General features: G+C 42.2%; 1 protein-coding gene across 3 annotated transcripts in view; it reads left to right on the top strand.

The window, feature by feature from the left end:
* The window catches only part of LOC136580282 (uncharacterized), a 121,002-nt gene extending 98,041 nt beyond the window's left edge, over positions 1–22,961 (top strand). For all 3 annotated transcript variants that reach the window (XM_066580725.1, XM_066580724.1, XM_066580726.1), the window contains exon 7: positions 17,289–22,961. In XM_066580725.1, coding sequence (XP_066436822.1) covers positions 17,289–17,381 — 93 coding nt within the window. In that variant the 3' untranslated portion in view covers positions 17,382–22,961. The remainder of the gene's footprint in view (positions 1–17,288) is intronic.
* The last annotated feature ends 880 nt before the right edge of the window (positions 22,962–23,841 follow it).

The following is a 23,841-nucleotide window of genomic DNA, read 5'->3' as shown; positions in this document are numbered from 1 at the left end:
AACCCTCCTGAAAGGGTATTATTTTTTTATTGCAGATTTTTAATTTGTCTTAAGTAATTATAGTTGGCGCATAACTCGCCCGCCCTAAATGCACTTTAACCCCTTGTGACATAACTAATTTTTAGTTACATTTTTGTCTCCATTGTGTTCCAACAGTCATAACTTTTTTTTCCCTCAATGTAGCTGATTTGAGACCTTATGTTTCGCAGGATAAGTTATAGGATCCATTTTAGGGTATATATCGTATTGAATAACTTACTATTTTAGGGAGGGCAATTCAAAATTTTAACTGTATACTGTGCGGTATACATAACATGATGTTATTCTGCAGATTATTGATTATAATACCACATTTGTATAGTTGTTTACTACTTTTGCACAATAAAAACTCACTTGGCCCCCTGCACACGGGCAGAAATTCCGCGGCGGGATTTCCTGCAGAATTTCCGCACGTGTCTGCCTGCATAGGATTGCATTACAAAACGCAGTCCCATGCACACAGCCGCGATTTGTCCGCGTGAAAACACACGCGGAAAACAGATCGCGGCATGTTCTATCTCTGGCCACTGCAAGGGCGTGGGTCGGATCTCGCTGCGAGAATTCTCGCAGCGTGGTCCGACCCAGCCGTCTGCAGGCGGCTTTAATCATAGAACTTTTTTCTGTGTTGCTGCATTCCAACACTTAGGGCGTATTCAGACAGGCGTATATCACTCAAGTTTTCACACCCCGCCGATATACGCTGTCCCTCTCTGCAAGGGGGGGATGAGGCGGGCCGGGAGCTAGTGCACTGAGGAGGAGGGCGTGACAGGGGCAGAGCTAAGTTCCACCGTGTCCCACCCCCCTCCCATTGCAAACAGTGGCAAGGGGCAGAGAGGGGGCGGGAGCTCTCACTCTTCCCTTACTTTTCCTAGTATAACTTTTATTCAACTTGTATAATAACATTCAATATCACAGCATATTCGATTAGTGACAGGTTGAAACAATTTTTCCGATACATGGGCAGCTTATTGGCTCATGTGATATCATCAGTCAAGTACCTGCAAATCCCAGAGCCATGTTGTTGTGGCTCAGATATTTCAGCTATTTAAAGTAAGTGTTTTGAGTAGTTTTTGGTGTAGATTGCAAGGAGAGATCCCTTTTTGAAATTGGTAGTCTCTCATCAGTCTTTGGTTTGCACGATCTTTCTCTTCTGGAATAGATCTGATTCTCCCCTTTTCCTCTGACATATGTTCTCCCCATCTCATTAGTTTTCAGTTCTCTAGTCTTTTAGTCTGCTTTTATGTGCTTGAATAGAAATACAGTAGACATGGCCATTGACACGAGATTCTTGTCAGTAGATCCCACCAGTTTACTTAATGTCTATTGGGACAGACCGCTGTCAAAGGGGAAAAATAAGGATTGAACAAGCTGGGTTTTTACTTGTAGCATCACGTTTCTTTATGGCAATCCTTTATCTTCCTTATCCTTTTTAGCCGCTATGAAGTCGTCCTTCTGTCACATAGGCTACTCTCAGATTTTCAATGATGTATTGCTGAACCAAAGCCATGCTATCCTGGACAAGAAACGCTAAAAAGTATCAGTAAGGCCCTGTGCACATTACATTCAGACTATCCTTTCTGCTGTACGTCCGTGCGAGGGCCAAGTTATGTACAGCATTTCTCCTACCTGACTGCAGACTACTTCTATCCATTTATAAAGGACATGCTGCAAAGAAACTGGCGCAATTTGTCCTACACACTGACTATTACATGGTGTTTTAAAGGGGGGTGTCCAGGTTTAGAGAAAAAGCATTTTTTGCTCCAGTGAAGCCTCATGTCTGTCAATGCTTTGCGTTTAATATGGTAGTTCAGGCACATTAATTTGTGAAGTGATGACCATGGATATAATTGGCATAGTCTCTGAAGGGGGACAAAAACCCTTAAACAGTTTTTTTTTTTTTTTTTTTTTAAATCCTAGATGACCCCTTTAAAGGGAACTCTTCACATGTACTGGGCAGATTAGAGCTTTAGGAGTCCAGTGGGCGGTCCATCAGTGACTCATTGCATTCCTTGTGGTATTGTGCATAGAGAGAGAGCTGTCAATCACTAATAACACCGCCCACCAGGTTCCTGACACCAGAATGGGTACAGACTTAAAGAAATAACATACAAGTTATATTCAGTCTTTTCCCACAATGGTCCGCTGCTCTATAACCTGCTGGCCACAGATAAGACTGTATGTTCGATGTGACAAGTTCCCTTTGTTTCCCTATGAACTTTGCTGTTTTAGAGAATTGCTCCTGTCGGTCACATGAGTGATTCTCCTAGCATTATAATAATAATAACCTTTATTTGTATAGCGCCAACATTTTCCGCAGCGCTTACATAGACAGGGGGAAAACAGAAATACAAAAATTACAGAACCACAGTTACATAGTAATCATTTGATGGAAACAATAGGGGTGCGGGTCCTGCTCCAACAAGCTTACATACTACAAGTAATGGGGGGATACAGAAGGTAAAGGGGCTGGAGATGTGCACGGTATGGCGAGGTGGAGAGTGAGGGATGCTGTACACATAGACAATGGTCAGACATTTAGCTGTGTGACGCAGAATCGGTGTGACTGCAGGAGCGGTTTATGATGGCTAGCAGGGATTGCAGCAAATAGGTCAAGGAGCATGTTATCAGGCGGAGTACAGAGGGGTTTGTTTAGGGAATGCGGTATGCCTCCCTGAAGAGGTACGTTTTTAGAGCTCGCCTGAAGTTCTGCGAGTTCTGGATTGCCCGGGTAGCCTTTGGTAGTGCGGTCCATAGGACTGGTGCTGCTCTGGAGAAGTCTTGGAGGCGGGAATTAGAAGTTCATATTAAAGGGGCGCTCAGTCTGGTTTCGTTAGCAGAGCGGAGGGCCCGGGCTGGGTGATGGATTGAGGTGAGGGAGGTGATATAGGGGGTGCTGCGCTGTGGAGGGCTTTTTGGATGAAGGTAGCGAGTTTAAATTGAATTCTGTATTTAACGGGCAGCCAGTGCAGTGACCGGCACAGGACAGAGGCGTCCGAGTAGCGGCTGGACGGAAGATGAGCCTGGATATTATAGGATTATAGGACATAACTGTTCTGTATGAAAAGGAATACCTATCTGAGTAATTGGGTTGGTATATGTGTTTGTAGACTCCAGCATGTCTTGTTGTATTTGTTTAAGTATTGGTATGTCTGCGTCTCCAATGGCATTTGAAGTCGAAGTTTACTGAATGTGGAGGAGGTGGATCTCCAGAAGCTTAATCTGAAACAGACTTCCTTCTATAGAATATTTTCCAGGAACTCTTAATCCTCGTTCTGTTAAGATGTAGTTGTCTTCTACATGATGATATTTAATTTTTTTTTCTCCATCCACAGTTTTTTACCTTATTTTCCTTTTTTCCCCTTTGTGCACACATGCTCCAGATGCTGCTACCTCCTTTTTGTTGAACATGCTTTTTTTTTTTTAATTGCAGTAAAAATTACAAATTCAGTCTGGAAACGAAGGTTTTCAGTGGCTATGCAGTTGCAAATTTTATAGTAGGAAAACTGCTTTTAATTTCCGCTTTTGTACAGCAAAGCATTTACATGACTTTATTAGCCATCAGTGAAATGGTTTAATGCGTGTGTTGTACTAAATCAATGTAAGCTATTGCATCCATAGCCTGAAGCTCGGCTCAGTAGCTTTTTTCCTTGTGGGAAATGGATACAAATGTACAGACAACAAACCTACAAATAAATTTTGACTTTGTAACACAATTTGAATTATAAACCAAAGAATCTATTTGCAGGCTTTTTTACACCATAATCTGCGAGTGTAAAAGAGCCAATGATCAGGCAACGAATAAGCAAACACTCATTCCCCAGCTGATCATTGATTTTTCAGAAAGCATAATGGTGGGTCTATGGCCATTTAACTATTGCTGACTTACTTTGAGGATAGTTCATCAATAGTTTTGCCCCGTAAAACCCCATTAGGGTAACAACAGCATTTTTAACCTAAACTAAAGGGCCATTTACATGCAAAGATAATCGCCTAAACGGCTGAACAACTGAACGAATTGACAAACTTTTTGCATAAAATTACACATACAGAAAGAGACTTGAAATCATCTCTATATATTTAGTAGAAGTAGAACTAGTTGTTTGCTCAAGTGGGAGTGTGTTTATGTGAGGGATTATCTGGCCAGCAGGATTCCATTGTCTTTCTCCTGGCATGAGTAAACAATGTACTCATTGTGTATGCAAGGTAAACAGAATGAGTACAGTCATACCTTTATTTTCGTCGCCTTCTTCTTTTGTCGGTTTCTAGTTTTGCCGATTCTTCAGCGCAGAATAGCGCCTTTACTTACGTTGCCTGCTTCTAGTTTCGCCGCCGGCTGATGTGACCTTGCTGTCCAATCACAGCCATTCATGGATGAATGACTGTGATTGAAGCATCCAGCGCTGGCTTTGATTGGGTGAGTGGGCAGTCTCAGCTGACTCAGCCAATCAGTACAATCTCTTGCTGGGAGGCGGGGAATTCAATCCCCGTCACTAGCTACAAATGCTTGGCCTGCTTGACAAGCGCCCGGCAGCCGGACAGAAACTCTGAAAGCAGCGCTGGGGACCCCGACGGCACCTGAAATGTGAGTAGTGATGGGTTATTTTATATTTTTAGAGCAGTAGTCAGTGTTATATAGCTTCCATGGTTGGTACAGAAGGAAACGGCATTTTTAGCCTCCTCTACGTAGTCTATTAATGAATTTATTTTCCCTTTTTTTTTTCTATTTGTTTTAAATGTTACTGCTTTTTATCTCCACTTGCTGAAGGTATTTCAGATGTTAATAATTTTCTCTACATTCAAGGATTCTTTGTCTCTGACAAGCTGTGATTTCAGCCATAACTACATGATATCAGACTGTTTGCAGAAGGAATTCCTTAGGGCCTGATGTAATGCCACTGTCAGGAAGACCGCTGTCGCAAATAACCCCCTATCTTATACAGCTATAGCAAACTATACTGAAATGTTGCTTCTAGTAAAGTCCGATAGTATCTCCCTTCCCACCCAATGTCTGCACATTCTTTATGACTCAAAACCTCACACCATAATGACATTTGCCCCTCAGGTTGACCTCAAGACATAAACCATGTCTACAAGAAAGTGTTCATTCAAGAGGCATTAATTAGCATTGTTCTTGTAGAAGCCTTTCATCAAACCCTTAGTGAAAAAAAAACATAGGATGATGTAATCCTGTAAAAAACAAAGGATTAGGAGGTCGGCTAATATGTTTTTACTTTCTGTTACATAGGTTAGAAAATAATATCTTTGTACTGTTAGCTAGTAGATAGAAGAAAAACTTTTCACTTTTATTGTTACAAACACACGACTATAGTTTTTATACTACTGAGAGTTGCCAGCCCTGGCAGCACATTCCTGCCTTTCTTTTTCTTCATCTATACTGCGGATGGTCCGTGCAGCTCGCCGTCAGACATGCGCAGTACGTATTATTATTTTTATTTTTTTTACTCAACTCTTTAAATACGCAGGCAGTAGATCAAATGGCATCCATTGACAACAATGGAAGCCGTCTGCGCGGAATCTGCGCAAAAATAGAACCTGCTGTGATTTTTCCTTCGTGAGCGAAAACCGCAATTGGTTTCCGCTCGTGTGCTGGAAGAATCCTTTTTCCATAGCATGCTATGAAAGATATTTGCTATGCAAGCCAGAGGTGGACACCCGCTCTGCATTCCGCAATGCAAATCCGCCTGTGTGCAAGCAGCCTAACACATGCTTGTCACAGGTTCATGCTGCCCGTGTTTTGGGCAGCAATAACTTGATGGCTGTATCCCTTTCCAATTTGGCTGATCAGAATATTGGCGGACATAAGTCTCTCCGTTGATTGAAAATTATATGCGAACAATGGTTGGCCAAAATCGTCCATTTCAGTCTACTTTTATGCGTATAGGCAGCGTTATTTATATCAGAACAGGATAACAAAGACAAAAGAAACTGCTAAGCATTTGGTTCCAGTAGTTGGGAGAACAGAAAACCTCTACATAACAATCAGTGAGTTTTATTTACAAGTAAAAGGCATTATGCACTAATAAAGAAAAATATCCCCTTCACAGCCATGAAGCCACTATGCTACAGATACTATTTCAGTAGCAAAAATGCTATAAAAATGTTAAATGTGAACATAGTTTAAGAGTAGAGATGAGCGAACGTGTTCTAAACGAACACTTACGCACCCAGACACCGGCTTTACCGAGGACTTCAGTGTCCGCGCGTAAAGATTCGGCCGGCGCCGGGGGGCGGGGAGAGGCGCGGCGGCGCGGGCGGCAGCAGCGGGGAACAGGGGGGAGCCCTCTCTCTCTCCCTCTCCCCCCCACTCCCCGCCGCACCCCCCCGCGCTGCCACGGCGACCCCCGAACTTTTTTCGCCCGAGCACGGAATTGCTCGCAAAGTTCGGTGCTCGGGCGAAAAGGGGCGGAGCCGAACACGTTCGCTCATCTCTATTTAAGAGGTAAAAGTTGCAGGGAACATATACAGTATGTGGCGCTGCTGTCAGGGGCCCTGCCCTCTCGTAAGCTTATGCTCCATACTCTATCCAGTTACTGCATGTTGCCTACATCTTTTGAGCGATAATCGTTGCTTGTAAATGTGTGCCCATCGTGCACTTACCGTGCACTTTTTGTCCATCACTCAGTTCAGTTCTGCTTAAAAAAACGTCTTCCCCGATGAGAGGGACCGCACGCTGAGTTCTCCACGGGCAGTGTTGATAACATTCTTTCAGCTGTTTTCCTGCTGGAGAACAATAGCAATGTATTTAGAGAACAGACCCCTGACTGTTCTCTAAATACATGCAAATGAAGCCAGTTAGCTACTAATGGTCTGATTAGCCCATTAATGCGGTTGTCCCGAGGCAAAAGTGAAAATTTTTTTTTGCCCAGTCCCCCTTCTAAAGCAAACATTACAATTTACACGTTTAAAGCGTTTTAAAAGATGGTTTATACTCACCATTCCAGCGTTTCATGAACTTATAAAAGTTCATCTTTAAAGATGGCCGCCGGTCCTTTCCCAGGGATGCACCCCGGTTTTCTCCCATGGTGCACCGTGGGCTCTGTGCTGTCCATTGCCGATTCCAGCCTCCTGATTGGCTGGAATCGGCACATGTGACAGGGCGGAGCTACGCAATGACGCTTAGAAGGGCGGAGCCAGAACGCCGCTCGTGCCCGAACCGACCAGAAAGGAGAAGACCCTTCTGCGCAAGCGCGTCTAATCGGGCGATTCGACGCTGAAATTAGACAGAGCCATGGAGACGAGAACGCCAGCAACGGAGCAGGTAAGTGAATAACTTCTGTATGGCTCATATTTAATGCACAATGTACATTACAAAGTGCATTAATATGGCCATACAGAAGTGCTTACCCCCACTTGCTGCCGCGAGACAACCCCTTTAATAACTAATGCTAAATGATCACTCAAAACTGCGAACATCTGTGTGTGTAAATGAGCTTTTGCTCCATTGATGGGTACTTTTTTAGCACGTGTCATTGATTCAATATGCACTTAGTTCACTTCACTTATGTGTAGTATTACTTTTGTGTTGACATTTTTTCCACACCTGCCTAAAAGTTTTGCACAGTACTGTATGCTTTCTGCTGGTGTGTCACGCTCGTATGTATCACAAAATTATGCTGATACCATAAAATCTGTGTAAATCAGCCTTTTTGGACATCTAACATCTCTATTGTGTGGCTGACTTATGAGCAACGGTAGGATAATTTTCTCTTTTGGGTGGAATTATCCCTCAGGACTAATCTTGTGAGAGAATTTCCCACATCCACCACCTGACCACCCGCAGTTCACCGCTTCATACTGAGCCTGTATTCTCAGAAGATGAGCTTAGGTGCAGCTGTAAATATTAATCTTATGGGAGTGAGGCAGACCGGTCAAAGAAAGGGAGAAAGAAGATGGGGAAATTGCAGATATACAATACATATGGGAATTTAAAGAAACTCCATATCAGCCTGCTTGAAAAGGGTAAAAGTGGGAGCATGAGAGATCCAATATAATGAAAGTCAATCTGACTGTGCCCACACGGGGCCCATAATGTTAATCTATTCCCAGACCTTTTAGATGCTGTATTTTACATATTATATATTACATGTAACTGTGTACTGATGTATATGAGCCTGCAGTAATGTAAGAGGTTTTATTACATTGCTTAGAGAATGTGTGCCCTGGAGCAGAACTTCAATGCATTCCCTGGCCGCCACTCCCTTCCATTGTCTCTCAGATGAAAACCTTTGCAGATGCTGATATGAAACTCCTGGGAAAATGCTTAAAATCAGATTTGTGAGGCAGCAAAATAAAGTAGCAGAAATAAGGGTCTGTTCACACAGCAGAATCTGCTTTTGGATTTTTCAGTGTAAATTCCACCTCTAACACTGCAGCAGAAATCCACCACTAAAGGCCCATTTACACGCAACGATTTTCGCTCAAGCTTTGTTTAAACAACCACAAATAAGCGATAATCGTTGCATGTAAACAGGGCATCGTGCAGTTTTCGTCTGAACAGTGATTTTAAGGTGAGCTTAAAATCTTATCATTCAGCCGCAGAGAGATAAAGTATCTCTCAACAGACCACATGCTGTGTTCTCAGTGGGAGTCCGGAGATTACATTGTAGTCTGCTGACAGCCCACATACCAGGCTCTGCAAACAGCTCCTGGAGGCCCTTTTATATGCAAATGAAGATGATAAAGTGTTAAGGGGCATTAGTGCCCATTAAAGCTTTATGCAAAATGAACGCTTAAATTTTTAATCGTTTGAAAGATTAACTTATGTGTGTAAATGGACCTTTAGCTGAAAATTTAGGTCGGGAATTTGCAAGCAGGTTTAGTTCTTGTCGAAGGGCAAAATCTGTGTGAAATTTCCGACGAGGATCTAATTTAAACGACACTCCAGCATAAAAATCCACGTTGTGAAGCTGGCGAAGCTTTATTTCATTTTGGTGCAGATCTGCCAAAAATTTCGCCCTTTTAGTTGCATTTTTAAATTAAAGTGCTGAAACTGTTGCAGATCTGCGGCAAACCATCCACGTCTGAACACACCATTTTCTATATCAGTGTGGAAAATCTGCATCTAATTCCACACCAGGCGTCACCACTTCAATTGAAACTGTGAAATCTGCTATGGATCCATGTCAAACTCCGCACCAAATGGTGCGTAACTTGCGTGCAAAATTCAGTCGCACAAGAAATACATTTGTGCAGGGAAATAGACCATATGGAACTAATTAGGCTAATTAACAATGTCAATGGACATGGCTGTTGCGGCGTGCTTTTTGGTGTACAATTTGCACACGCAAGAAGTACAGTAGAAAATGCAAAAGGACGCACAAGAACGCAATGACCACTCAGCAAATGCGCACGTAAATGCACTTCCATCCATGTGACATCGGCCTTACAGTGCGTTCACATGTAGCTTATTTACTGCAGATATTGCAATGGAATTTTGGGCAGATCTGCGGCAGATTTAACACTTTTAATTGAAATCAAAATGAAGGGGTGAAATCTACTGCATATCTGCATCAAAATCCTATACAAAATCTGCAACAAATTGGCTACATGTGAACACACCCCTAGGACATGCTGGCACAGCAGATTTGCTGCATATTTTGATGTGGATCTGCAGTAGACTTTACAACTTCAATTTCAATTCAGTTGAAAGGGTGAAATCTGCAGCAAATCAGCTACATGTGAACTGAGGGTTCCTTATAGATGCATAAATACTGTCATTTGTAGAGCTATAACCTTGTAGATTCCCGTTCTGAGATGTCCTTTGCAGTACAACATTCGTGTTATGATTGAATTGGAGTACAGCGTTGTTACTGATGCATTGAGAGTTGGAATTCTCAGAACATTTTTGGAGAATAGTGATTTCAGCAATTGTTTTGCTACATGTAAATGTACTTCACCACCTTCAACGAACACATGGCTTAAGTCTTCAAATGTAATATATGCCCAGACTATCCGGACAATCCCTGATGCACAGAACTTCAGGCGTGCTCTAAAAACGCACCTTTTCAGGGAGGCGTACCACATCCCCTAAACCAAACCCTTCTGTACTCCGCCTGATAACATGCTCCCTGTCCCACAGACTACAGTTCCTGCTAGCCTTAATCACCCGCCCCTGCAATCATACTGATTCAGCCACTATACGGCCTGACCATTATCTATGTGTATAGCATCCCACACTCCACCCCGCCATACCGTGCACATCTCCAGCCCTTTACCTTCTGTATCACCCCATTATTTGTAGTATATAAGCTCGTTGGAGCAGGACCCTCACCCCTACTGTTTCCATCAACTGATTTACTGAGTGTAAGGCTGAATGTACACGACCGATACGGTTTTTCTCATGTAGATTTACGCCACGGAAAAGCTTCAATTGTAAATAAAAAGTGGTTGCAATTGATCGCGGATTTTCACGCACAGAAAAAAACGCACACGCCTGTTTCCTGGTTCTCTATAGCAACCTGAACAGTATCCATCTACAACATCAGAGTACATCTGCAGTGTCATCGCGGATGTACTGTGAGAAAAATCGCATCCATAGAGATCTATTGAGCCCTCTCATGTGTGATCCGTGCTAAAATAGGACATACTGCGTGAATTTCCACAATAAAATTTCACCTGTCTGTATTGACCTGCGGAAACATTGACTTCTGTGGCTGCGTGCAATAGCGGAAATACTGCGCGGAATCACTGCAGAAAATTCGCTGTGTGCATTAGCCCTAACAGTGTTTTTTATCTTTGTTTTTTGTATCTGTTATCACCTGTTTGTAAACGCTGCAGAATATATTGGTGCCATATAAATAAAGATTATTATTATTATTTATTAACATATAGCAAATCTCCAGGATCCCTGATTACAAAGACTTCTTTCCCCTCAATCTATAGCGGATTCCTCCTCGCTGCTGGTTTAGCAGGCTGTACATTATTATAATTCCTGCCTAGAAATCACTTCTCCGTGCTCGGACTGCTGAGCTTGTGATGGACTGATGCTTATGCACAGCAGCCACTTGGAGGTACACCTTCCTCCTGTTGGTCAGCAGGGGTCCTGGGGGTTGGACCCCCCATTGATCCATTAATGTTTATAGAAACTGGCTTTAGGGTATTGTATAGATGTCTTAAGGCCCTTTTACACTGAACAATTATAGTTCAAATGAGCGAAAATGAATAATAATCATTCAGTATAAACGCAGCCAACTACCGAACGACAGGCATAAAAATCATCGTTGGCTCGGTCACAAGTCGTTCGGTTTAAATACCCGTCATTCAGTCGTTGTCGGTCACTTACATGGCGAATGTGAACGATTTTGCGTTAGAACAAGCCAACGATGTTCTACCTGTATAAACAGGCTCTGACATCATTCGCTCATTCAAACGATAAGTTGGTGTAAACGGACCCCTATAAGAACATGGTACATACTCAGGAACTTGCCAATTTGTAATCTTTAATGTTCTTGCGAAACATGACTTGTTATAAATGAATCCAAATGTGTTTGTCTGCTTAGCAGCATCCACAGGGAACCATAGCATGAGCCGTGCTCCCTGCATCCTCCAAGCTCCAAACAAGGCACACTAAATCTTATGGGATAGAAGTAAACACAATAAAAAACAGCTAAACAAACAGTCCCGGCATTCCTGCTCTATCATTATTGGCTCGATTCCCTATGGCAGGGTAGTCAGGTTGCCTTACAGCTTTGTAGATCTCAGTCATTCCTCACAAGTAAAACATTTCAGTGTTTGCTTCTAAAATAATGTAGAACGCTGTTCTGTTCAGTCTTCACATTGGGATTGTGGGAAGTAATAGCATCTCACAAAACCGGGAAGGTAGGGGGGGATTCATTCTAACTCTACGTCCTATTCTGCAAGGGTTCCACTATTTTTTTTTTTTATTTTTTTATTTCCGCACTCTTGGCTTGAAACTGCTGACGCTGGATTTTGCCGGACTTGAGAACGTAGCAGACATTTATTACCGCGCACAATAATAAGTTCTGATGTCGCTAGTTCCTATGTGCCTTTTACAATACTAAATGAAGTTGTCCTGTACCGGTGTATCTACTAGTCCTGTATGTACTACACTGCATTTTTTCCAATGGTCTTATGTTATTTCTGAACCTATTGTTGGAGAATTCAAAATCTACCCTGTTTCCCTGAAAATAAGACATACCCTGAAAATAAGACACAGCATGATTTTTCAGAATTTTTAAGGATGCAAAATTATTTTTTTCAGGCTTTTTGAGGATGCTTGAAATATAAGTCCTACTCCAAAATTAAGCCCTGCTAACAGTTAATTAAAAATGTCAATTTAAATAGTGTCCAGGCAGCTATACCTGTAAAAAAGTTAAACCTTTTTGAACAAAAATTAATATAAGACACTGTCTTATTTTCGGGGAAACACGCTAGTTAGAAATACTGCATGTACGAATTAAAAATCATAATATCCTATGTGAAAATGCTCTTTAGCATCAACCCTACATACTTGCTTATACACCCTTATTCATGCTCATACATTTCAGAGATGGTCATCAATCCCATCAGTCCTTGTCCCCAATGGGGCCCACAATCTAGATTCTTGATCTCAAACACACAGATTTCAAAGCCAAAGTCTTTCACTGTTCTCTGCTGGTCCAATAGCCGTGCAGAACTTTGACTTGTGTTTTACAATCCAGGAAATGTCCTCTTTGTATAATAAAGTGATCAAGGAAAATCTAACACCTTCACAAGAACTCAACTAAACTATTACAGCTGTTGACAAAGTTGTCAACTGTTTCCAATAGCAACCAACAGCAGTGCATAGAAATCAGGACCGTAGCAACATAATCCATCTATTTATAAAGTTACGTAACATCTGTGTATAAATGTTATTATAATGGTGTATAGTATAGATGAAAACATCGTCTGACAATCAAAGATGTCATAAAAGTCAGATGGAGGCCTGTTGGGAACCCAACCATTCTCTGTCAGCCATTCGTGCCAAGTCAATCTCCATTGAAATGTATAGGAATTACACCCTATTTTTTGCCAACAAGTCCTTCATTCTCAATATTGGTCGGAGGGTGGCAACTGAGACTCACGCCGTCTTTCAGGACAGATATGTCATAAACGTCTGTCAACTTTTAAGTAGCTTGTTAGAGTTCTTCAGTTTTACTTTCTTACAGCTTCCATAATATGACCTGTTTCAAGTCGTTGTTTTTTTTTTCTTTCATTTTGCAAGACCTCAAAGTATTAATACCCAGTAAGAGAACCTGAATGTTCTGGAGCACAGTTTGAGATGCTGGAAGCATTTAAAAAGATTAAGATTAAACCAGCCGTGTGCATCTGACAGGAATCTCAGATGATTTCAGAGGTTAAGAATGAAGGGCGCACTGTTTACTCAAAGGAAGCGTACTCTCTGCTAAACTATTTGCAAGTTACCCATTTCCATTCATCTGTATATTGGTAAAGGTATTGTTCATTTATACCCGATCTTGGTACATCATCACAGCGGTAAATAATCGTTTCATGGAAAACTTATCTTTCACTGAAGTTTGCCGCGCGTCACTTATCATACGCTTCTTTGCAACATACTACAAACTGACACTATTTAGCAACAGTGTATGTGACAGTCGGTCTGCTACTGAGGAGCTACTGACCAAATCGTACATGTTGTATAGAAAATCTCAACAAATGAAGTCTCCCATTTTATCGTTTGCAATGTTTGTTCTCTTTTTCAACTGTATGGAATAGCAAAGTCCACTGTCCTACTCCCATGTAGAGGCATCTAGTGTAAAAAAATGTAATAAATAAATAAATATATATATATATATATATATATATATATATATATTATATAATATTTTGCATACAGGGGCCAATGAGTGACGTATTCAGCAGCATACATTGATAGTATTTCCTGACCTAGACCACCGACGACAACTGCAGACATAGTGTGAATATCCTAGAACGGGGTCTCTCACTTGGGACACACTTCTTCGACCCAAAATGGAGTAAGAGCAGCTCCTGTGTTAGTGGACCTTGTGCTATCCTCATATTACTAGGCAGCCATTCATATGAATTACTGTCCTTTAATATCATATCTCTGAAGTGGTTGCTGCAGGAAAAGTTTTGTTAACGCTGGCTCCTCCCTGCAAAATCTGCTGTTTCCCCAGGGAGCAAGACCTGGGTGTTTGCCCCAGGCCCTGCATTCTGGAAAGGGTTTTACATGCCGACACACACCCCTTTAAAGTTCACTGGTCTTTAGTGCCTGATGAACATAACCTAGTTATCCCTCTCTTGCACACAGAAAGTTAAGTCATTGTACATGACTTAAACGGGATCAGTTTCTGACTCTGGTTATTTTTATTTAGTGCATTTTATTTGTATTAGTCACTAATGTGCTCTGGAGCAGAAGGAATGTTGATCTCTCCTTAAAAGTCATTGACTGGTAAATAGGAAGTTGAAAACTTCATGTACTGGACTGAATGTGCTATATCAAATCTAGTCTTCCAGAAGCCCCCAACATAACTTAGAGAATGGAGATCCTGAGTGGAGAACCCTCCTCTATGACCAATAATGGCTGGATAGTAAGACGGATAGTCCAGTGTACATGGGGGAAGGATGTAAAGGGATTCTGTCCTCAAGTCCATGCTGCCTGAACCACATGCAGCAGCAACTCAGGACAGGGATACCAGTTGCCCCCATGGGAGTTTTATTGTGAAGCGAACACACTTTGACATTTGACCTAAAGCTGAGCTCCGAGTCATAGGGCCGGGCCATGCCAACCTCTCCCTATACAAGTAGAGGGGAGAGGTCGGTGCAGCCGCTGCCATGACTGAGCTTAGCTTCAAGTGAAACTTCAAAGTGTATGTATTGTGAAATGCTGCAGTGCTTCAAAATAAAACACCCAAGGGGGCAACTGGTATCCCTATCCCGGGGTCATGTTGCTCATGGCTTGGACAGCATGAACATGATGACCGTTTCCCTTTAATTACAAGAGATAAATTGCTTGGAAAATACGAATTTTGTGAGTTGCTTCATGTTATTTCTTAATCATGGAACATAGTAGGTATCTAATGAGTCATGAGTATGAAGTAGTAAGACTGACACATTCATCATAACAGGAAAAGCATCGCGCTGCTGGCATATACTGTGTACACAGCGATGGTTGTTGGCCAAAATATGGAGAAAATATTAGGCAATCCATGAAAACCTCTTTACACTAATCATCACTCGTAGGTATATAGTGTGCTGGTGTTACTGATAAGGGGCAGACTTTAGATTTCCTCTTAACTCAAAATATATGCAGAACAAATGATTCTTGCAAGCAAACTTTTCCTACAACGTTGATAGTTTTACTAGACTTTTTTTCTTTCTTTATAGGCCACCTGCAGACGGGCGGGATTCCCCGCAGAATGTCCGCCCCTGGACGCCTGCATAGGATTGCATTACAGCACGCAATCCTATGCAGACGGCCGTGGTTTGTCTGCGCGAAATCATGCGCAGCAAACAAACTGCAGCATGTTCTAATTCTTCTGCGAGCCCCGCACAGAAACATCACTCACCGGCCGCCGGCTCTGCTCTGCGCGTGGGCCGGCAGCCGGTACATGAAAGAGCCGGAGCTGCGGGAGCGTGTGAGTCCACGGTGCTCTCTGCAGACTCTCGGGTCGGGTCCCGCTGCGAGAATTTTCGCTGCCGGATCCGACCCGGCCATCTGCAGGCAGCCATAAACTTCTGTTGAAAGTTTCCAAACAAATGTCCTGTTTTACTTGTTTTTGTAGTTAATTAATATTATGTTAAAATGTTCACCAAATCTGCTCTACAGTTCTTGCTATAGTTACTACTTGACATACTAAGCTGTACCTTTAGTATCATTTATCAGTGTAAGCATAACAGATTTATACTTGAAATATATGTAGAATTATGTGAAATACTAAAGGGGTTGTCCAGCTTTATACTATTTATGACCTGTGCTTAGGATAAGCCATCAGTAGTGAATCAGCATGGGTCCACCGCCCAGGATATGCCGGGCTAGTGCCCTACTGTCCACAGCTGTGCTATTATAAACACTTAGCTCCATTCCCACGGCGGCCATATGGGTTGGCATTGCAGGCAAAGGTCCCATTAAAGTGTTTGGGTAGGGTTGGAGTAAGCTGGATGGGGGAGATCCCTATGTGTGACGACTTTTAGGTCAATGTCTCTTTGCCCTTCTGATAATCTGATGGTGTGCAGAAAATAAAGCTTTGCACAATGCCCATCGAATTCACTGAACAATAGTTGCCCACTGATAATCCTAGAATAGTTGAGCTGGAAGGGACCTCCAGGGTCATCGGGTCCAACCCCTTGCTCACTGCAGGATCACTAAATCATCCCATAATATGATCCATTAAAGTAGTTACACAAAAACTGAGTAAATCCCTGCAATGTGAACTCTGCAAATAGCATGACACGACACATCCCGGTGAGACTTTTTGGTGTATCAGAAGTGATGAGAAAAGACCTTGTGTAGGTGTTTCCAAGTCTTAATTGACTTGTTCAGTGTTGTGCCAGATTGGGGGGGGGGGGGGGAGGGGGGTATTGACAAGAAGGACCGGCTAAGAGGTGCTATTTGCATTATACCTCCTCCTACTATCTGGAACATCAAGGAGTCATATAGTACATACATGCCATTTTATACATAATTGGATTGGCTTGGTTGGCCAAGCAAAGCACACATCAAACTCAGTGTGACTTCCCTATAGTTGGCTGACAGTTGGGCTGGGTGTCAACACAGCAGTATGGGGTGGAAGCTGCTGCTCTGACCCCTGTGTGGTGGCTGACGCTTGTAACTGCAGGTGCAGCTCCTATTGATATTTAACGAGACCACAACCTGCAGTTACAAGTGTCGGCCACTACGCTGGGGTCAGGGCAGCAGCTTCCACCCCCATACCACTGTGTGTAGCTGCGCTGACAGCGAGTGTCTGATCAGCTGATTTGCCGTGGTCCTGAGCGGCGGACCCCATCCAATCAACTATTGATCACCTGTCTTGAGGACACCTCAATAGTATATTTCCCTGGAAATCTCCTTTTAAATGGGTCTGTTCTTGTGACAATATGTATTTTTACTGTTCTTGACTATATACATTTTTGGATTTGTACATAATCCATATATTAACACTTTTTTTTTTTTTTCCATTTTTGTATTGCTTATGTAGTGTAACTGTTACATTATGGTATCGGTAGAGGACAAGCACCATAACTTGTTTTTTTGCTTTTCTTTGCAGCCTATGAGCATCCTGTACAGCCTTCTGTGGGGTGGCCTGATGACCGGTGGTGCCCTGTTACTCGTATGGTGGAGCACAAAGCAGCTCGGTTGAAGCCACAGACTTTACCCATGGGAATCCCCCATGCTCAAATGGGCAAAAAACGTACTGTAGAGTTTGCAACAAGAACGGACTTGTAAATGAAGACTGACTTTCTAGACACACATGTACATGTGTTGGCTATAGGTGTGTTTGTTAAAACTCAAGTTTTCACTTCCCAGGATACCTGCATTCAGAAGTTTGCATCTTTTTTTTTTAATGCTGAACATTTCAACCTGTGAATGAAGTATAATCCTCAACCAATATTGTATCGCTGGAATGCAAATAATAGGACTCTGGTAATATATTAGGAAGAGACCAAGTTCAGACACCTGAACACATACATTGCTTTGACCTTGATTTATGTTCCAGCATAGGTGCAGCGACTCTCCTGTTCTCACAGCTATATTTTCAAACAGCCTGACCCTGCCTGTTTCCCGAAGAGGATGTTACTGCGCCAACCATCCTGCCCTTTTACAAGCAACCCAGCGGAGATCACATCACTGTTCCGTAGTCGCCTCCTGAGTCACGTTCTCCCGGCCAGAAGCAGAATTAGAAAATGATGAAAATATTCGCCTATTCTGAGCATTCTAAAAAGTGACTCCTTTACTTTCTGAGAATTTTCTAAACCCTTCAAAAAAACTATTTTAGCAGTAGATGGCGGCTTGATGGGTATTAGCCGTTACTAGTTAAATGAGAGCTCCAGAACATCTTTATAAACCACCACTTTAGTGAGTAGTAAAATGTGCTTTTCCTTTATATCTTTTTTTTTTTTTTTCCTGTACCGAGTTATCAGAGTCGAAAAATACTGATCTGCTGTAACAAGAGCGGCAGCGGCTATGTCCCCTCGACAACACTTACTGCCTCTGTGTTTTGGCTATTCAGTATTGTCATAGGGACATTAGGCCTCCATAGAAATCCATGAATATACAGCTGTAATTTTTCTAGCATAGCCAAAAAATGAAGCATTTTCTATGTGCTCTGAGGCCCAACATTCCTAACGTTCATAATGAGCGCAGACAGAAGACACACTTGGTAGCCCTTGACATTGGTATCATGTGCTTTTATGGCAACCTGTGATTTTTTTCAGAAGATTAATAGTTTCACTGTCCTAAAAGAAAAAAAAAATCTGATGTATCACAGGGGCATACTTTTTCTAAAGAAAGCCAATTGAAGTTACAGTAGTAGCCAAGTATAACTTGAAACTTCTGCACCGCAGTTTATTTTCCATTTTATTAGCTTTTTAATGGCTGCAGCAAGATATCTGAAGTTAAACTTTGCTACATCTGTAACAGAACACTGCAAACCCCTCATTCTATTGGGCATTTGGGGTCTCTGCACATGCCCCACCCCCCCTTCATATGTATACAATATGTCAGACTTTTTTAAAATGACAATAACCATCTAAACCTATAATAGGGGCTTCTAAATAGAACAACCTATAGATTTGTAGGTTCTCCTTTTAAATGTAACAAAAAGTGCCTAAAGGCAGTTTCACCCCGTAGCTTAATATGCTGCTCTATAGCTGTGCAACTGTTTGAAGCCATGAGATATAATATGGGGTAAACTGAACACCTACAGTCGTATCTATTTAGAAAGTCACAATATTTTGTTCGTAATACGACTGGCTATAAATACAGTTTTACGTTGTATTCTTGCAACCTGCACAAAATCTGCCTGCATCTCCGTTTGATGATTTCCATAAATATAGAGGATACACACTACAGAAGTGGAACGGCATGTTAAGCTGTTCTTCTAGAATTACATTTTTGTATATAATCCTCCTGTTACGTAGGAATCCCAGTGGAAATAATGCCTTTATGTCATCTGTTCTTAAACATTCTATAAGGTTAGGACAAACCATGAATGGACTGACCAAGTACTATGGTGCTGCCGGTTCTACAAAGTCATCCGCACTGCCCAGTATCCGGTCCCCCCGCTGTGCGTGCAGCACGTCAGGTAGCCGCTAGCAGATGTAAGTAACAGGACTACAAAAAGTGAATTGGTATAAAGTGTAAAAACTATCAGAAGAACATTGCATCGTGTCCTAAGGAACTTGTTTAGTAAATGACTAGATTTATTTTGAAACATTACAGTGAGTTCCTGTCAGACAAAGAAAGCTCTGGAATGAACTCCAAGGAGATAAGTTAAAATTCCACTACAGACATAGTAAGCATTTCTATACTGATACTTTTTATGCCTTTTATCCTATAGTTGGGGAACTTGTCACGTCTCCACAGTACCATAAACTAAATTATGGTGCAGTTAGGGGACGGAGCCGGTGATGTCTTTTTTTATATAGTCTTCTACGGTGTCGTCCTCTGAAGATAGTGCAGCGCACGGTAATCTGATAAGCGCCAGATTGCTGTATGTCCCAGAAAGAACAGAATATGCAGCAGCACCCCTCAAAAACCCGTAATACGGGGTGGGAGAAAAAAAGCAGCAATAGTAGCGTGCACGCTGGGTCTGAGCCCAGACTTTTCAATGAGCCCAATGAATATCAAAATATACAAACGACAAAGGGGCCAGCAGCACGTACAAAAGATGCTTGATGTAAGGAAGAGATCCACCGCGTAGTCAAGAGGTAGAAAAAAGCGTACCTTTATTAGATATCCGAGATAAAACGCGGACAGCAGCAACATTTCGGCTTTTGGTTAGCTTGACAAAGGAACCAGGGAGGTGGGGTGTATAAACAATACATCACCGGCTCCCTGTCACTGCCCCTAACAGCACCATAACTTAGCATATAGTGCTGTAGGGAGGTGACGGTTTCCTTTTAAATTACCGTATGTCTCCTAAACGTGTATATCACAAAGTGTCAACATAAAAAAAATTTCTCATTATCTCCAGGAAGCACAAAAGAATCAGACATTGAAATTCAGTTTGCATGATCCTTCTTTCCTTTGGTATCATCTGTTCAGGGAAAGTCGGGAGACCCCCCATACACATGTGATACTTATTCGGTCTTGCTGAAATTGGGAGTCGACAGCTTTTGTCCGATGTGTTTGGGACCTTAAGAGTTAAAGGGGTATTCCTTTCACAGTAAGTTATTCTCTATCCACAGAATAAGGGATTACTTGCTGATTGCTGGGGCTCAGACTGCTGGGATCCCCCATGATACAGAGACTTCTGCCATGGTGTATCACAAAGTTCTGGCAGCAGAGGCAGCACATATATGCCTCCGCTCCATTCTATGCAATGGGACTACTGGAGATGGCTATATGCTGGAACGCTGCAGCATTGTCCCATGAAAGTGAATGGCCAGAATTGTGCATGTGTGGCCTCTTCTGCATTTATGTAAAGTTTGTAAAATGGTAACTGCACCCAAAACCTGAAAATTATAGCTGTGGTCCAGTTACATATCCACATTTTGAAATTAAGTCCAAATTCAATTGAAACAAATGAACCCATCCTCAGCACCTGTGATCCAACACTTCAGCCCTGCAATTCCCCTCGTGTGGACAGCAGAAGTCAGGTGACTACCGCCTGCTAATCAGCGGCCGTAGCGTCATTGCCTGTCCTGTTGCCATCAGTACTCACATTGTAGCCACCATGATGCCAGGAATTCGAAACTATGATGTTAAGGCCTCTGATTTGCAGGTGGCAGTCATCTGACTTTTCTACTGTCAACAGACAGAAGAATCATGGGGCTGCAGCACTAGATTATGGGCGCTGAGGACAGGTAAGTACCTTTTTTTTTGTTTGTTTTGTTTTAACGGATTTGGACTTAATTTTAAAATGTAGATCTGTAAGTGGACAACCCCTTTAATTTGGTTTTCCAGGCAAAAACTATTGATGATCTATGCTCAGAATAGGTAATCAATACTTAACAACTGGGGACCCACTGTACAGGATCCCTGGCAATCACCTGATCATCCGGCCTAGCTGAGAGTGCAGCCGGCCGAACTAGCGTCATAGGAGATTGGAGCGGAAGTGGCCTATCTGACGTCACTCCCATTAAAATCAATGGCAGCTGAAGCAACTATTACACTTCCATGTTCACCCCAGTGTTGGAGTTGGAAGTGTAATAGCCACTTCAACTCACATTGATTTCAACTAGAATGAAGCCCGTTAGGCCACTTCTCATGGCCCTCGTAAAACAGAAGTCCAGCCTGCTGCACTGACCACTGAGCTAGGTGATCACCGGGCATCCCGTGCGCTGGGTCCCTGGTGATTAACTATTGATGACCTATCCTGAGTATAGGTCATCAATCGTTTTTGCCTGGAAAACCCTGTTAAGGTGTGAGTACATTTTATCAGTAACTATTACTAATTGCTGTGTTCTTGACCTATCACAGATGAGCACAGTAACTGCTCTCTAACACCATGTTCCCACCACATAACTGTGTATACCTTGGCTATACTAGACCCACTTACATTAATGTGATTTGCTGCAGTCAAATCTATAGTTTTCAGTGGAACTAGGTTTCACCAACAGTTATTCACAGGTTCCTATATCTGTGCCTCGTTAGCTACTGTATTCCATCAAAGTAACAAAGCCTTCATAATTACTGTACGTCTTAAGAGTTTCGTGCATTAGTCATTTTGTAATAGGTCATTCTCAGAAATGAGCCCACACTTGAAATTTTTGCAAGAACTTACTGAAGTAGACCTTGGGTGTGGTTGAAGCAAACTACTTGTAACAAAAGGCTGAAACATTTAGCTGTGATATACTTTACCATATAGTTCTACCCTTCTGTTATTAGAGATGGTAGTTTTCTAAGATCAGGCTTGATTGCATATGCTGGCGGTAGTGCCATCAGTCTGTCCGGAGACGACCCCGATAAACTTTTCAGAAGAGTATTCAAAGAGTGGATTGGTACTAACTCAGGATAGGGGTACTACACACACTGGGCCATGGTAAAAAAAAATGGGGGAATCTGGCAATCGTATATTTGAGAAATCCTTCAAATGCCATTCTTCATTCATTATAAATACACGTTTGGGAGATTTACATATATTGAATCGATTGCTTATGATATTCGGACATACAATAAAGCAGTATCTATTGCCTTATAGTGATATTCCAAGCTGATGGTCACCGGGAACTCTGAGGGTGGTGTATGTTTAATAGTTTACAGCAGGAGTCTCCAGCCTGTGGCTCTCCAGCTGTTGTAAAACTACAACTCCCAGCATGCCCTGCACCTCTCGAGGCAATGCTCAGAATTATACTGTCACAACACAGCTGGGGAGCTACAAGTTATTGAACCCTGGTTTACAGCCAATCGGCATGAAAATCAACTACCAGGTCCTCAAGGGAGAAATGACCTTGACACCCATGTGCCTCCTTTTATACATGTAAAGTTGTATTTAACATTTTATTTATGTTTGAAATGCTGAACTTGTAAACTAACTAAAAAAAAGTCCTACTCGCCCCTATTTTTATACTGACCAAGTGCATTGCTTTAAGAATAGACTTGTAGCATGTGTTACGCATTGTATAGTAGTGTGAAAAACTGGGCTTATTGCAAATATGGGAAGCCTTTCATTGCAACATAAGGGTGGAGTGGCACGGGCACTACAAACTTCCTCTTTCTTGGTTTTACTTTTCTGCTCAGAATTTATAGCACGTGGATCCTATATATACTGTGGGGTGGGGGGGTAGGGGGTGTTATAGTCCTTCTCTGCCTTATCGGTGGCCTCATTTAGCAAACTCTTATCTGCGGATGTGGTGGATTCATATGTATTTTCATTTCCTGTTTCTTGATATAGTACTTTTTCTGTATACTGTATTTTTTAGTTTGTTTTCTTTTGTTTTTTTTGTTCTTTTGCTGTGTATTAAGCTTGCACTACCAGACAAATACTTGGTTAAAGGGGTTCTTTAAGAATCATAGAAATTGTGAAAAATAGATTTTTTTTTTATATATTATTGTTCCATTGCATTGTAGAATGTGTTGATTTGTGCTTTACTTGCAAGACAAAATTAGGTACTCTAACGTTTTTGTAAGACCGCACACCTCATCAGGCCACTGACGCCCAAGATAGTCTTCATATTAGTTGGATATGCTGCGGAGTTGCAGCAGTAATTCTGCAGCCTTCACAGTAAAGCAGTGTGGAGGGGATTTAAGACTCCGTCACATGGTACGGAGATTTTTCGCAACAAATCCGTAGCATGTCTATGTATGCTGCAGAATTCAATCCTTGCAATACAAGGGTTAAATTCTGTAGCTGTCCCGCTCTTAAAAACGCTGCCAAATCCGCACCTTTTGGGTGCAAAGTTGGGCAGCGCAGATTTTCAGCGTTATTGCTGTGGATATTTAATTGCGGAATGCCCACGGCGATTTCACCATATGTGAAGGTGGCCGAAAGATGGGTTTACACCATGCCAAGTCAGCCAATCAAGAATGTCGGGTCATAGCATTAAATGCTATATGTAAGTGAACGGCGATGTTATCTGAACTGCAGCAGACTGATTTCCTGATCCGATCCCCATACGCTATACGATGGTATATGGTGATTGGAGCCCTTGCGGAGG

The sequence above is a fragment of the Eleutherodactylus coqui genome, chromosome 10, assembly GCF_035609145.1.
Source record: "Eleutherodactylus coqui strain aEleCoq1 chromosome 10, aEleCoq1.hap1, whole genome shotgun sequence".
Taxonomy (NCBI): Eukaryota; Metazoa; Chordata; class Amphibia; order Anura; family Eleutherodactylidae; genus Eleutherodactylus; species Eleutherodactylus coqui.
Note: the sequence above shows the minus strand (reverse complement) of the source record. Positions and strands in the feature narration are given on the sequence as shown.